At 40.4% G+C, this 15,910-nt stretch overlaps 1 protein-coding gene across 2 annotated transcripts; it reads left to right on the forward strand.

Moving 5' to 3' along the window:
• Positions 1-829: 829 nt before the first annotated feature.
• LOC138607936 (guanine nucleotide-binding protein subunit alpha-14-like) lies at positions 830-14,803 on the forward strand. Of its 2 annotated transcripts, none has more exons than XM_069680597.1 (8): positions 830-1,080; positions 1,415-1,589; positions 4,597-4,781; positions 5,054-5,208; positions 6,437-6,565; positions 7,875-8,004; positions 9,717-9,870; positions 14,311-14,803. In XM_069680597.1, the coding sequence occupies exons 2-8, from the start codon at positions 1,439-1,441 to the stop codon at positions 14,514-14,516; spliced, it is 1,110 nt and encodes a 369-aa protein (XP_069536698.1). In that variant the 5' UTR covers positions 830-1,080; positions 1,415-1,438; the 3' UTR covers positions 14,517-14,803. The 2 variants fall into 2 exon arrangements, with proteins under 2 accessions (XP_069536698.1, XP_069536699.1); XM_069680598.1 differs by having other exon boundaries at positions 1,426-1,589.
• The last annotated feature ends 1,107 nt before the right edge of the window (positions 14,804-15,910 follow it).

The raw sequence follows: 15,910 nt of genomic DNA on the forward strand, positions 1-15,910 counted from the left end.
GTTTAGATTTGTGTAAAACTGAGTGATACAGTGCTGGAATAGTGTCATATGTCAGTTTTCATGTAAGTGTCAAACATCCAGGAAAGCATGAGCTGGGCCTTGGGTTGTGTACCAGCCTGTAACACTTAGTCATAGACATATAGGCTAAACACTGTCAACGCAGGCAGTAGTTCCTGCAGGCATATTTATCAATGTCATAAATGCAGATGTAGGACTTGGTCAGCTTATTTACTTTGGAACAATATACCTGAGGAGTGGTTGATATTAAGAATGATGAATTTATTGGAGGGCAGAAGACTTACTGTGTTAAACATTGTATGGACCCAACTTCTTAGGCGTGTTGCACCTTTGGTCAAGAAAGCATCAGTGAATCATAGGAGGTGTTTTTCCTTGTGATGGAAAATGTATACACTATTTGAAACCAAGTAACTTTGATATTGAGTGTTTTAGCTGGGAGATTTTATGTTTCTAAAAAGCAATAAATATCCTTCATCAGTCAATGATAATTAAAAACATCCAAACAACAACAATAACAAGTATTATCTCATGTGTCACTACTGTACCTGAAAAGGTACACTACTTGAGTATATCATTAACTTGGCTAGTTTTAACCATTACTTCTGTATTTTCTTAACCATATTAAACTTTAAAAGCTGAGTAAACCCAGAAACATTAGTAAAACTCTGCTTGCTACTCTAAATAATCTTTTAAAAAAGCAACAAGGTGCTCTTATTTTCTACTCATAGTCTTCCAACTTCCGGCGCTACTGCGTTCGTGTGCCGCTCTCTTGCCGCGGCGTTGCTCTGAGCGCATTCCTGTTTCGGAGTGTTTTCAGCGGCCACTGAGGCTTCACATTCCTCTGTAGGCGCGGCGGAGTTTCCCGAGTTGCAGGTTGTTTCGTGTGAGCTGAAAAAAAAAATTGTGTTTGAATCCCGTGTCAGTGAGCTAATGACGCTGTTTTCAGCAACAGGAGCTGCTAGCTGTTAGCCGCAGGTGCAGTGGACAGGGGGACACGGAGGGAAATGGACCGCGAGACGCAATCAGTGCCTGTTTTCAGGGAGTGTGACGGACTGATTTGAGGTGAGGAGCTGTATTGTTTTCTTTTCGTAACCTCTAAACTCATCTTGAACTTACTTTTATTGCCATAGCAGCCGAAGTTTATTCAAAAATTACAGGTGAGCATTTCAAAGATAACCGGCAGAGCTCCTGCTACACTGTAAAACTCTGAAACACAGTTTAAAGTTCTGATTTATGGCGATTTAAAAATAAGATTTCCGGGTGAGGAGCAGTGTGACAGGTTTAGTCAGTTAAGTAAAATGTGAAACTAATGGATATCAAATGGACATTGGGCAAGTTGACAACTATTTTATTGTGAGTGCTTATCGCCTCATAACAGCTGATTATTCATTAACAGCGTCATTACAGTGGTTTTGTGGCCATGGCCGGCTGCTGGCAGGTGTGCCGCCGCACCTGTCTGTGCTGTCTGTCCGAGGATGAGAAGAGGGCCATCGCTGTGGACAAAGAAATCAAGAGGATCCTCAAGCAGCAGAAGAAGAAGGAGAGAAAGGAAATTAAGGTTCTCCTGCTGGGTCAGTGAATGCACACACACAGCACCTCACACAGCTGTTTGCTCAACTGTTACATTAATATTATGAGGACTATGATGCCAAATATATTTATAAGGCAAAAAATAAATTAAACTAATGGATTACAACGAAATCTGGGAAGAAACCCTGCACCCAAATTAAAACTGCCTGGCCTGTTTGGTAGCCTGCAGCCACGAGAGAAAACTATGTCAAGCATGTGCCACTGTGAGTATGTAAAGAATGGACCAGATTGGGATTGGTTATACCTGAAAACCACAGCGAGACTCAGGCATACTTTACAACCGGGTTGATCACTTTAGTTTTAACTGAGGCGGATAGACCCAGCTGTCAGGGAAGGACAATATTCTATATTATAATAGGAGGTATAGTTGGATTAAAATGACATAACATTTAACATGATTAAGTTATGATGTAATAATTAGTTGAATTATCTAACACACACACACACACACACACAGACACACACACACACACACACACACACACACACACACACACACACACACAAAGCCAAACATAACCTAATTTCTTCTTGTAAAAATGATATGCTTTTGCTTGCCCTTTATTTGCAGTATGTGGTATGAAACTAAAGTCAAGTGGCATAGGCATTTTTTAAATACTATTAAAAATGAAAATAATCAATAAATTAATCTATAATGAAATATATGATAGTTGCAGCCTTATTGAAACCAACCTTGACACATTTACTCTGCAGGACAAAGAACTGCTGTTACATTATATTATCACAGGAGGTACAGAAAGATGCAATTTGCACTCTTTTTCATTGAATTATATTGTATAGGAATTATTTCTAAATAGTCATTTTTCAGGGCAATGCAGACACAATTTATATGATATTTTTATATGATATTAAAATGTTGGAAAGTCAAACTGATGTTTTTCACCTTAAATTAATTTGATTGTTTTTAAGTAAAGTGAATCCTTCATGTTTTCAACACCAGTTGTGAAGTGGAGCTGCAATTAACAATTAAATTCATTAGTGATTATTCAGATTATTTCCGTTTTTGTCCACATAAACATCCAAAAACCAAAGAATTTACAATTAAAAATAGAGAATAGTAGAAAAACTCTCTCACTTTGTTGCATTAAAAGGTTCATTAAAAAGGCAGAGCCACTATTACACATGCCTCAAATTTAAGAGGCACGTGTAATAATGTGTCTTTTGTATAATCTCTATCAGCAAACCAATCGAGATATATCAGGACGTTTGGGACTTACCCCGTCTTCCCGGGAGAAACCCTGCAGTGACACGGAGAGACAGTAAACAGTGATTTTAAATTATGGCCTCATCTAACTTCCTCTTTCTGTATAAAATTACAACCAAATCATTACTCTTTAACAACTGAATCCTGACCTGAGGAGGGATGTAAGGAGAAATAAAACAAACAAGTTGTTAGGAAATACAGGAATATAAATAAGGAAGCTGTAAAGTATCAAGTTTAATATTCATTAAAATGAGGCAATGAAAGAAAATAAATCAAGTTGATGTCTTTTTTATCTCCAGCTTAGGCCCCTCCTTTGAGTGGGACTCGATGCTGAATAAACACAGAGGGTTTTAGTAGTAAACCTTATTGGACCGAATAAAAGAAAGGTATTTATATTCTCAAAAAAAACATTTACGATTACAAAAAAAATCCAGCATCAATTTTGACTGTAGAGTAGTTTAAATACATTTTTTTCACGATATACATATTGAGATGTCTTAACAGATTATCATGCAAAGACTTAAAAATAATCTAATGCATCAACTTACTGTATATTTTATATTCATAAAAAAGTAATTTAAGTTACACATTATCCACGGTGGTGCAGTGGTTAGCGCTGTCGCCTCACAGCTGGTTTGAATCCCGGGTTCGACCATGGGGGCCTTTCTCCCTCCAGGTACTCCGGCTTCCTCCCACAGTCCAAAGAAATGCTCGTTAGCTTCATTGGTGACTCTAAATTGCCCGTAGGTGTGAGTGTGAGCGTGAAAGGTTGTCTGTCTCTCTCGCCTCGTCCCTCTCGCCCAATGACAGCTAGGATAGGCTCCAGCCCCCCCCCCCCCCTCCGTGACACTGAACAGGATAAGCGGTACAGATGGTGGATGGATTAAATAATAATAAAATTTGATATTAAAAGATCTTTCCTCCATCAGAGACATTCAGCTACAACTCAATGTCCTCTACATCACATTACATGTTTTGTATAGGAGTACACTTTATCTTAATTTATACAGCTTGGTATGGACAGGTTGTAAACACAACATTGGCATTATACATTTGTTTTTGTTTACACAACCACACATATCAACAATAATATTTAAAGCTTGATTTTGGCCTCAATGACTCCTGAGGAAAATAAAAAATAATGCAGTGAAGGACATTATGCGTTTTCCTGTTAAATACAAACGTTATAAGTGGGATGCTACACAGAGGTCACAAACCCACTGACCCTTCATCTCCAGGTTATAGCCTATGGAAGATAATTAGAGTAAAAAACAGCCTTCACTTATGCCATGTGAATGTGCCGCAGGAGACACAGACCAGGAAATTTTCACATGAAGTCCCCAGGTAACAGTAGTCCCATGTGAATAAGACATTTGTCGTGTTTTTGGTGCTGTACAGATAGCGTACTGTACAGTCTATTTGTCAGAGGTTTTTGCTGAAAACTACTGACTACTTAAATGGTTTATTAAAACTGAGACCGTAAGCTGAAAGAAGCTATAACACTTCATGGAGCTGAAGGGTGCTGCAGAGATGGGTGATGATTGTCTGTGAGTTTATCACTGTGAGCTGTATTTAGTTGGTACTTTCTCATTCAAGACATTTTTCATCAGTCTACTGTTGAAAGGCTCAAAACAACAAACAGGCAGGTTCAACCCAGAACCTCAATGCATTGGGGAACCGGTTCTAACCTTTGTGCTGCCCTGCTCAGACTCGAACTTAATATAATAATTTTTAATAATTATCATCTCCCTTTCTTGCCTCAGGAACCGGGGAGAGTGGTAAAACCACCTTCATCCGTCAGATGAGGATTATTCACGGACGAGGCTTCTCAGAGGAGGAGAGGAGGTCCTTCGCCAAATGCATCTTCCAGAACATCTTCACAGCCATGAAGGCCATGACGGGAGCCATGACCACACTCAAAATCCCTTACTCCAACCCAGAGAATGAGGTAGACCCGCATGTACACTGAACTCAACCAAAACACGTCGATGCAGGTGTGCGGACAGTTGACTAAACAAGTTGATTAAATAAGAGGCATCAAACACACTCGGCATGTTGTAGTGCATAAATAGAAGCTGGCAGTATCACAGTAAACTCTAACCTTGAGTTAGCCTCTAACCTCAAACATGATGTCACTCTGCTGCTTTAATAGGCCTAAAATTGTCAGGGTTTTTCTAAAGCACACAAACACTTGCTCAACAGCCTCTCTCTGTCTGTCAGATCTACGCCAAGTGGCTGCAGGACGTAAACACGGTGCAGATCACCCAGCTGGACCGGGGCTACGTCGACGCAATCCGCCGACTCTGGGCAGACTCGGGCATCCGGGTCTGTTACAGCCGCCGCTGCCAGTACCAGCTCCTGGACTCAACAGAGTAGTGAGTAGTTTTTTCTTAGCCACACCCTACCACACCTGCAGTCAGGGCGGAGAATCAGAGCTTATCACATGATAAGAACACATGATAAAATGTCACGTTGCCAAAGATGAAGTCACAATACAGGAATCTGACGTAGAAAGAATTCTGCAAGACAGGGCATCTTAACTTCCTCTGTTACGCTATCATTATCAGGTTAGGGCTGCAACTGACTGTCCTTTCCAATATCAAATAATGCGTTAATTATATTTTAATTTCATTGATTAATCGTTCCGTCTATGAAATTTTTAAAAAAGTCAGTAAATGCTGATGGAAATTTCCCACAGCCCAGCTAACCAGTCACCACATGCTCTCCTGTGATACACAGGAGAACATGTGGTGACTGGTGTTGTATTGTTTGTTAAAGTCATACCTGACCTTTGTACCAAAACTCACAGGTGGACACAATAAAAAATGGCTGTCTAGACAAGCTGTTCAAAGCTGCTCTTACAGGAGAGTCCTTATGTTGCTGTGTTTACACATTAGCTCCCATTTTTTATGTCTTATTATATGTAAACTATTTTGTGTTGAAGTGTCAAAGTATCAATCTAAAAATAAGGGTTATTTTTCTTGATATTACCTGTTTATATTTTTCCTTTAAGTCATCCCCTCGTTCTTGTTTTTCATTGTGGTAATCAGAATTCAGTTTTATACTATGTATTTGATCTCGAGACCACTGGAGGGGGCTGCTTCCTTACAGACCGTGCTGTACCCAGCCACGTTTTTCAGCCAGGTTGAAACAAGAGTATTTGAGGACAACAGCCAAATGTCTTACTAGCCGTTAATCATCTTTATTAAAGTGAAACCAGCATGAAAAGACTGCGCAGACAGCAGTTGTGAGCCTCACACTCAAACGTGTCTCAGAACAAAGACTCGCTTCGGCCCGTCTCTGCCTTTTCTGTTGCTGCTCTGCTCGGTGTTTACCCAGCAGCTCTATCATCGCTGTGTGTGCACGATAAGAGGCAGGCAGTCAACATTAGCTAATGACGGTTTGTATCAACACGAGCTGTGAATCTGTCGTCACTACACAGGCTGGTAAGGACTCAGTCCACCCCCTTCTAGTATTTTTAATCACAGTTTTTTTTATCTTATATATTCTGTTATTTCAGTTTGTTTTGCATTGTTAAAGCTGGATGTGATGGAAACAATGGCACCGTTATAAAACTTTTTTTTGTCCTCTTTTCTGTTTCAGCTACATGAGTAACCTGGACCGCATCTCATCCCCAGAGTTCATCCCCACAGAGCAGGATGTGCTGCGAGTTCGATTCCCCACCACGGGCATCCACGACTATGCCTTCAACATTAAGAACGTCACACTAAGGTGGCCGGTCTTTAACCTGTCAGAGGGATGAATCTTATACCGACACTATTCACTGCACTGTGACAAAAAATGACTCAGGCAGAGGCTTTGTCTGCTCGCACCTGTGGGGACGCTTCAGGATCACATTTCTCGTTGGGGCTGTACAAAGACCCTGCCAGGAATTGAGGTGTCGCTCTCTGGGTTTATTTTGATCATGTGCTGGTATTGTTTTTCAAACAGATAAAACTCCACATTCACTGAAAAAGAACACTGTGTTCCAGAGTACATCTGCCCTTAAGTTTCGAGGTTTAGCTCAGAATTAAAAGAAACATTTTCAGGCTTCGCCGTGAGCTTTGGAAAATGACGACAAAAAGTGGAAAATAACTTTTTCTTCCCGTGTGAAAGCATGTCACATTAGAAAGGTGACATGCTGTTTGTGTTTGGTATGGTGTTCTTCCTGAACAGGCAGCCGCTGCTTATTAGCAGCTGTGTGAAAGCCACATACGGGTGTGAGAGCAGTGCGGAAGCATTAGGACAGTCGCAGTGGTTTTGTAGTCTTGGCTCTAGCACATTGGATCTGAAGTTAAAGGGCAAGTTCGCCGACTTTCAACCTCAGTCCTATCACGCTATTATGGGGCGCAATGCCATTATTTTAGAGAAAAAAATGCAATTTCTCTCTGTGCCTTTAGAGGACGCTATCCACTTCTCCAATGGGCCCTGGAAAACCTCCACCAGATGACGTGTAGTCTGGCAAGGCCAGGGAGCTAAACTGCCCTTCCTCAATCTAGAACGCCCGCCTCCGGTGTATGCAATGTTTAGTTGAAAGAAACTTGTACCGTAAAATGTAATCATTTGTTCTGTGAAGCGCCATGAAATGCTGTCTGCTCTCCTGTTTTCCCTCCCTGACATTCCTCATTTATAACCGAGTCATGTCTCGTTCAAAATCTCACTCCAGCGTCTCTGGGCTGTTCCTTTCAGAGGACCGCAATGCACGCTGGGTGTTGTAGGAATGTAGAATGGGCGAAACCACAAGCTGTTAGTACAACTTTCTCCACAGCTATGGCGCCAATTTCAAATATCATTGCTTCTATTGATTACAGAGAACACCACATTTGACTGACTGTGGCTTTTTCCAGGGGAGAATTGCTCCTTTAATATAATGGCGTCATGCATTCAGCTCTGCCTGCATGGACTGAAAAGATGCCAATTACCGTTAGCTGCCTTTAATTGTTCCTGGTTAATGCTAAATAGATCAACATAAAAAAAAAACACAACATAAAGCTCATAATGGTGTTTGTCAACCCTTTCCTTCTTGCTCTGTACCTGACAGGATTGTGGACGTGGGCGGTCAGAAGTCAGAGCGAAGGAAGTGGATTCACTGCTTTGAAAATGTCACCTCCCTCATCTTCCTGGCCTCCCTCAGCGAGTACGACCAGATGCTGGAGGAGAGAGAGAGCATCGTAAGTCACTAATACCCCTTTTCGACCAACGCGAACCTGTTCAGGGTTGGTGCTCATGCTGGTGTTGTCACAATCTTGTTTATGTGTCTGTCTTGTAAACAAACTGCTCCTCACAAAGACGGCATGACAGGCGAGTTGTTGAGTTGAATACAAGTTAGGAGGTTGGTACTTTATTTTGTAAGGGGGCAGTCGGCTGCATCTGAACTGAGGGCTTAAAATTCAACTAAAACCAGCCATCTACCTACCTGTCATGCCTCATTTTAGACAGTGAATGAATCATATTAATGTAGAGCTGCAACAAATATTTAATTAGATGAGTGAAAGAAAAATATTCAGCAAAGGTTTTGATAGATTTTTTTTTTCAGGTATAAAAAAAGTCTGATTTCAGTTTCTCAAATGTGAATATTTCATGTTTTATTTAATTATTAACTACATAAATACGGGGTTGGACTGTTGACTGGACAAAAGAAACACTTTGAATATGTCACCGTGGAAACTGTAAGGACATCCCCTTTTTTGGTACTTCATGTCATCAGTTGATTAATTGAAAATAATAATCTATTTAATCTTTTAATAAAGAAAACAACTACAAACTATTTTTATTCTCTCTGCATTAACGTGCAAAAACACTTTTACACATATCAATACCGATTGAGAGAGGTGTAGCTAATTATCAGCTCTGTAAACAGGAATGTTACCTCTATGAACTAGTGACTAAACCTGTTAGATAAATAGAGCAGAGTAATAAGTTAAGTATTTGCTTATCATTTTTAGTGAAGTAGTCAAAGCTGCATAAATAGAAATACTTAAGTATAAATACTAAGAGATAAGCTGAGGTAAATGGATCCTCTGCAGGGGACATTTACTTGTTACAGCAGCTCGAAAAAAGAGTCAAATTAAATAAAGTAAGTGATAAAGAAAATATGGAGGGCAGTAAAAGGATAAGAAATATGAATAAATAATAATAATAAGAAAAACTATACACACTATGCACATCTTTTCCCTTGTAAACGGATACCCCAGGTTTTTTTTGTTGCACAGATTACACAGTACAAGCATTTTTAAAAAACACTCACATGGTGTGTAGCATTATGATTTAACCAAGATAAGATAAAATATTGTAGATAATATAAAACAGTGCAGAAGAAACTGTTGCACAGCATGTTTGCAGGGCTGTATGAATACATATAAGAATATAATTAAGGACACATATAGAATATATATCCTTGCTTGTATTCCCATACATACGTACAAACATACACTGTAGTAATGTAACCATCGACCTCTCCATGCATCCATCCATCTTCTCTTATTCTGCTCTTCCTCACCTTTTGTCACTGCCATGTCATCGTCCGCCAGCAGGTTTCACTCTTGCACAAAATCCCCCCCTCTTCTCTCTCTCTCCTCCTCCCTCTCATCCTGTCACTAAGCCCTTTATCTCTCCCAGCCACTTTTCAGTCTGCCAACACATTCATTAACCTCCACAGTGGCCTGTGTGCTCCAGACCCCCCATAAACTCCCCCCTCCTCTCTTTAAAGGGCCGCTTCATCCTCAGCCATCTAAATCCGTCTCGCCATCCCTGAGAACTCGTGTTTTTTCTCTCTTCAAGTCAAAATCATCCCTCAAAATCTCATTGGTGTAATCCCTTTATCCACGACAGAATCTCTCTCCGTATATTGAGCTGAAGTATCTGACTGTGTCTCTTTCTTCAGAACCGAATGCAGGAGAGTCTGGCTCTGTTTTACACCACCATCCACTCTCCATGGTTCCGCAACACCTCCATCATCCTCTTCCTCAACAAGACTGACATCCTGGCTGACAAAATACAGACCTCCGACCTGCAGAAATACTTCCGCAACTTCACTGGTAAGATATAGATCCCTGTGTGTGCTTGTTTACATTTATATTGAGGTCATAACAAACTAATAGCTGGATTAACTCGATCAGTGGTGAAATAAAAGACCTGATAATTGCTTTAGTTCAGTCATTCGTCAGCTAAACATTTAATCTCATGAAAGATGGAGAGTTTCTTTTTCATGGCGAACTTGAGGCTTCTCAGCTTCTCTAAAGGTTTTAGGGAATTTTTATTTGGACCAAACCGGTCCCACGCCTTCCAGTTTTCTGAATTAACTCGTCAATTGCCTTGAAATTCTGTACAAGCATTTGTGGAACCCGGTGGATGAATGATTTAATTTCTTAACCTAATTTTTTTCCTGTGTTACATTTTAGGAGCTCAATGATGCATCTATTATTTTTTTAAAAGACCTAAAACTTTGAGTAAAATGTATCAAACAAGGTAGTGCCTGTGCCAGTGTTTAGGTGTGTGTGTGTGTATGAAAGTGTTTCTCTGAGGCTGTAGTTTTGTGAATGGACAAAATGTGGTGGATTTTGGTGTAAACATTGATGGGAATACTGACATAATAAACCAGATTCAACTTTTTGCTGGAGCTTAAAGTAGGGTTTCAAATTTTGCAAATAAGAAGTATTTGAAGGAAGCTAAGTAAGCAGCCAGTTTCACAGCCAACAGCAACTGCAGATGTATTCTCATCACCGCGTGGACAGAATCATCTCTGAGACCAAAGGGGCTGTGGTGTTGTTTTCCTCTGGACGATTTCCTTTGGGCCGGCAGCTTTCTCATCACATCCTGCTGCACCTGTTCTATTTACTTCAAGATATTCATAAAGTGATTTCAGCCCCTGACTTTGAAGAGAAAAGGTTCTCCCACCATCGACATCCTGACGTGTGCAAAGCCAGCAATCATTACAGCTTATAGTGCACACACACACACACACGTGCAAATGAGTCACTTCCAGGTACTTGGTGTGCTTAATGATGTAGCTGCAGCCTGTAGCTCTGCTGATGCGGAGCGTCGCCCTAACAGTCCCCACCTACCACGACCCCCCACAACCCTCCATCACCCCCCTCTCTTCCTCTGTTACCTATGGCAACCACAGACAGATGCTCTGCTTCCCGCTAGCCCTGCACCCCCACAAACCTCCGGGCGTACATTTGTGAAGTGTGTGTATGTGCGTGCAGGGTGGGAGTTAGTGACTGCGAGCAATTACCCGTGTGTGTGTGTGTGTGTGTGTGTGTTTTACCATCAGCATTAGCGGGCTAAAATAATGACTTACACGGGGTCAAGCTCCTTGATGTCAATTTAACCTTAACGACAACTCTGCAGAGTTCCCACCCTCGCTGCTATTAGCTGCTAACGCTTCCAGGCTCCTGTATGTCCGTCTTAGTGTTGGAACTACACATGAAGGCTGCTGTGGTTAACTACCTCTGCAGTCCTACACCACCACCACGACACATTAAGAAACTCAGTGAATTGGACTGCTGAAATTATTAGTCATTTAAATAATGAGTGTATTGACACAAAACTAAGGGTGTCATTTATGAAGTAAAAATTACAGGTGCATCATCCAGAATTACTAATGAACAATTAGCATTTTAATCTGTTTAATTTAGAGCTGCAATTAATGATTGTTTTCATTTGCAAGTGTGAGGATGTGGGCCTCCCCTTACACAACGATTAGACAAAAGTGTTCCATGTTATATTATTTTAGTATAGTACAGTTTCTTGATCCCAGCGACACTTTCAAATGAAGCCATAATAGCCTAATATTGCTGTTTGACAGCACTTCAGACTACAATAAACATCAACATAAAAACAGGTCTATTGTGAGGCATTTATTAGCTTCTGACTGTGGGGAAATGAGTAAAACCCCCCTGAATGACATATGAACTCTGTCTTTCACAAAACCACACACAAAGGATGTTTGATGATTTTCTTTTGATAACTAATTTATTAACTAATGATGATTGATAAGGGATGCACGATATTGGATTTTTTGCCGATATGCCGATATTTTCCAACCCTTTTTGCTGATTGCAGATTTTGATACTGATATATCAGGCACATGTTTTTTTTCCACCTAATCGCAGAGAACATCAAGTCTCAACATCATGCCTACTCTTATTGTAGTGGCCCACTGGCAGATGCAGACATAACATAATCCAGTGCTTTTTAAAATGTACACATTCACTGGGCAATATAACAAAAGTACTTAAACTTAGGTTATGTACAAAATGCCATATTTATTATACAAATTGTCTCCTACATAATAAGGACCGCCATCAGGTCCGGACAGGAATTTATGTTTATTAAAGTTACCATCAAAGAAAGGTCGGCTGTAAATGTGTATTTACTTATTGTTGCTGCTGGACCACATGGCTGTATGCTCATGTGCGTGCATAAAATGGACACTGGATAGTGTATTGATATCTGTGGGCACAATTGTCGGTGGAAAGAAGACTTTTATCCAATCCAAAAAGTACATTTTAATCTTGTTGGTTAACCGGTTATTAACCATTAAGACTGTCTGTCAACTGGTCAAAAAAATACATTCCAAATGCACAGCCCTACACAGAAGAAATACATAAAATGAAATCAAACTTGCCGTCTGTTTCGGAAACTTTTCGAAAAACTGCCACCGCAGACATCGTGCACCCTTCTTCATGTTTGATGGAAGAGGTGAGGTGCAGGCAGTGTGTGTGCACACTCACGGCGAGTAAATGTCGTAGCATTGCGTCAAGCTTTTTTAGGGAATCATCGAGCATTTAGGCCGAATTAAAGCGTTGTTTTATCGAAATCGATTTAGCCGATTAGTCATTTTCAAGCAATTATCTGCAGATACCGATAACGTGCCGATAATATTGTGCATCCCTAAACGTGATATTGTTTTTCTTCTGTCCACTGAGACGCCCGAAAACTGTTTGGAAGTCGACAGAAAAGTGAAAAATTGCCGTTAAAATGTCCCACAGCCTACATTTATCTTTATTGATAGCCTGTTTTATTTGGACACCAAATAGTGTTTAATATACTTTCACATATAAAGTAGTGGGATGTTGCAGCTGTTTGATTTTATTCTTCATTAAATCTTTTTGGCTTGGCCAAGTGAAACAGCCATTTAAAGGATTTTTAAGGATCTATTTTTTTTGACATAACACAAATGTCATGATGAGGTAAATGACACTGGACATAATAAATACTAGCTGCAGCCTGAACATATTCCTCCCCTTGTTGCTCTTGTGCAATGGTTTTGTGTTGCTCTAAAACATTATGAGAAGTGGAGTTAATCATCTTCTTTTTTACTTTTCACTTGGTAGCTGTAGCTACCAAAAATGTGGCAAAAAGTCTTTGCTTTGCATTTTAAGAACATATCCTTTGACATGCGTGCAGTAGTAGTGTAGTTTATTCACACTCAATGTATCCACTGATTTCAGCTACAGTTACATTTACATTCTTGAAACTTGATGAGCCCTACAGTTGCATTTATGTTGCACTTTTGTAGTTCATTTCTGTTGAAAAAAGTATGTTAATTGAATGAATTGTAGAGAGAATATGTTCTTCTGATGCACTGCCACCTGCTGGTCATTTTTCTCGACTATTAGGCTATACTGTTGTTTTGTGCTGTTGACATACTGTGATGTTTCGTTCCATCTCTGGTTCAAACTGCCGGATAATTAAATACATTTAAGTGGTTACATTTTTTTAGACTGTTTGCCTTCATCTGAGCATCAAATTTGTTTCTTTTTCTTTGGATTTTCACTTATTTCTGAAGTTGTATCTGTAGTCATCGATCTTTTCTTTGTTTGTTCAGCCATAGTAGATTACTGTTTACTCGCAACACTTGAGACCAGAAAAGCAGCTGCTAAGCTCCGCCTACCCTCTCTGGCAGACTGACCACTGGAAAAAGCGTCACTAACTGGGCGCCGCTTGTGATTTTTTCTGCAAATGTCGCCACAGACAGCCAGTCTGTAATAATACTATATACTGCAAATGCAAAGGCTTTCATCAGTGGGCCATAGGCTCAATCACCATTGAGTTACCTCATTCAGCGATCGGTAGTGCCTTAACAGACATTTATTTAAATGATCATCTTCCAGATGATCATTTTAAATTAAATAACACTCCCTGATGTCTTCCCTCCTATATCTTAATTGTTCTGCCTTTAATGCCTGTTGGAATTTCCTTAGGCACAAGTTGACGTCTGTTTTTACATTCAGCCCCCCTAAAGTACTGATTTACTGTCACTACAACACTGTACTTCACTGTCAACTACAACAAGGGATTGTTCATTATTTTGTCTTAAAAATCGAATATATAATGAAGATAGTGGCTGATGTATTTCTTTTGATGGAGTAATGGATTAATTGACAAAATGTTCCACCTCTAGTCGTAAGTCAGTTTTGCCATTTTGTTGTGCCTTCCCATCTCTCATCTCCTTCTCATCTCTGAAACAGGAAAGAGGAAAGACCCAGAGGACGCAAAGACATACATCAGCAAGTTGTACGAGCAGCAGGCCATCAACCGCGACAAAAGGGAGGAGTCGAAGGCTCTCTACCCACACTTCACCTGCGCCACAGACACCAACAACATCCGCAGGGTCTTCAGCGACATCAAGGACACGGTGCTGCTCAAGTCTCTCAGGGACTATGGAGTCATCTGAACTCTTACTGAGAGCGCAAAAAAAAGAGGAAAGCAGCAGTTTGGACTACTTACTTGTAAGAGTGAAGCTCTGATGGCAGCTAAAACATTGCCTCTCTTTCCACATAAAAAAAATGCAGGATGACAATCAGAACATCGCCCATCCTTCATGCTTCTCATCCCTATCCTCCTCTTACTCCTCATCAGGACCTACTGAAGAAGCAGGCGGAGAGAAAAGGAACGAGTTCATACCCTTCTCTGACCTTCGTCAACATCACTGCCGCACTCTCTCCTCCTCTTTTCCATTAAGGGAGAGACGCAACAAGACTGAGAGACTGAAGTATTGTGCTGCCATTAAGGGCGTAATGACTCTTACAAGTGGACATGGGGTCACACCTGGGTACATCACCCTGTCACACACATCATAAATGCTTTATTTGAACCCTTCAGTTACATTCATGTAAAGAGGATTCTCGCACAAAAATAGTTTCTAATTTTGTAGCACAAATAGCAACAGACGAGTTCTCATACACTGCAGCTTTTTCAGTAACACACAGCGGATCAGGAGGTTATCTCTCTTTGATCCATGTCATAACAGAGATGGTTGTTCAAACACAGAGTATAAATCCCTATTGATTACAGTTGTCTCACACTGACAATATTTCTCACTTGTTATCTACTTTCGACACGTCGCCTCGATCATTGTGAAGTAAGATTATGTAACAGTCCTTCTCATGGTGCCATAACAGCAGACACAAAATGGATTTAATGTGGTTGCATAATAGTTACTCTTTTTTAGCTTAATTTATTTCCCCCCTCTAACTACTGAATTTGTAACATTTGATCAAAAGCCAATTTATGTGTACGGTCAAGCCGCTGAGCACTCGGTAAGGAGGCAGGTAACATGTTTTTGGTGGGTGGTTGATAAGTTGTTGCCATGTAACCGTTAAGCTGAAGTGCCCTTATTTAGCAACACACTGAATGCCGACAAGTTTTCCACAAGCACCCTGACAGTCAGATCCGTTAACAGATGTTCCTCACTGATGTGTGGAGAGGAAATATAAGCACATGAAGAAAGAGATTTGTATGGTTGAAGCCCAAAATCCAGGGAAAAACTGGCTATGAAATTACATGACTACTTGTATGCGTAGCTCATAGTAACAAACCCACAAAGAAATATCAGCAAACTTCCTGCAGCACCTGTCTGCTCTTTGTTATGAAGTTTTGGTCCCCAACTTTTTTTCTTCTTACCAGGATAGGAGGAAACAGCAGACATAGTTAGAGAAAATAGTGGAGCAATTAGCAGCTAAAGAGCAAGATATTTCCTTTAGGAGTTGGTGGAGATGTTAAAGGGCCAGTTTGCTGATTTTCAACCTCAGTCCTTTTATGGGAAAAAAAATGTAATTTGGCTCTGTG

Source organism: Semicossyphus pulcher, unplaced genomic scaffold, assembly GCF_022749685.1.
Source record: "Semicossyphus pulcher isolate SPU_LCO1_2020_fin unplaced genomic scaffold, fSemPul1.0.p SCAF_4, whole genome shotgun sequence".
NCBI lineage: Eukaryota > Metazoa > Chordata > Actinopteri > Labriformes > Labridae > Semicossyphus > Semicossyphus pulcher.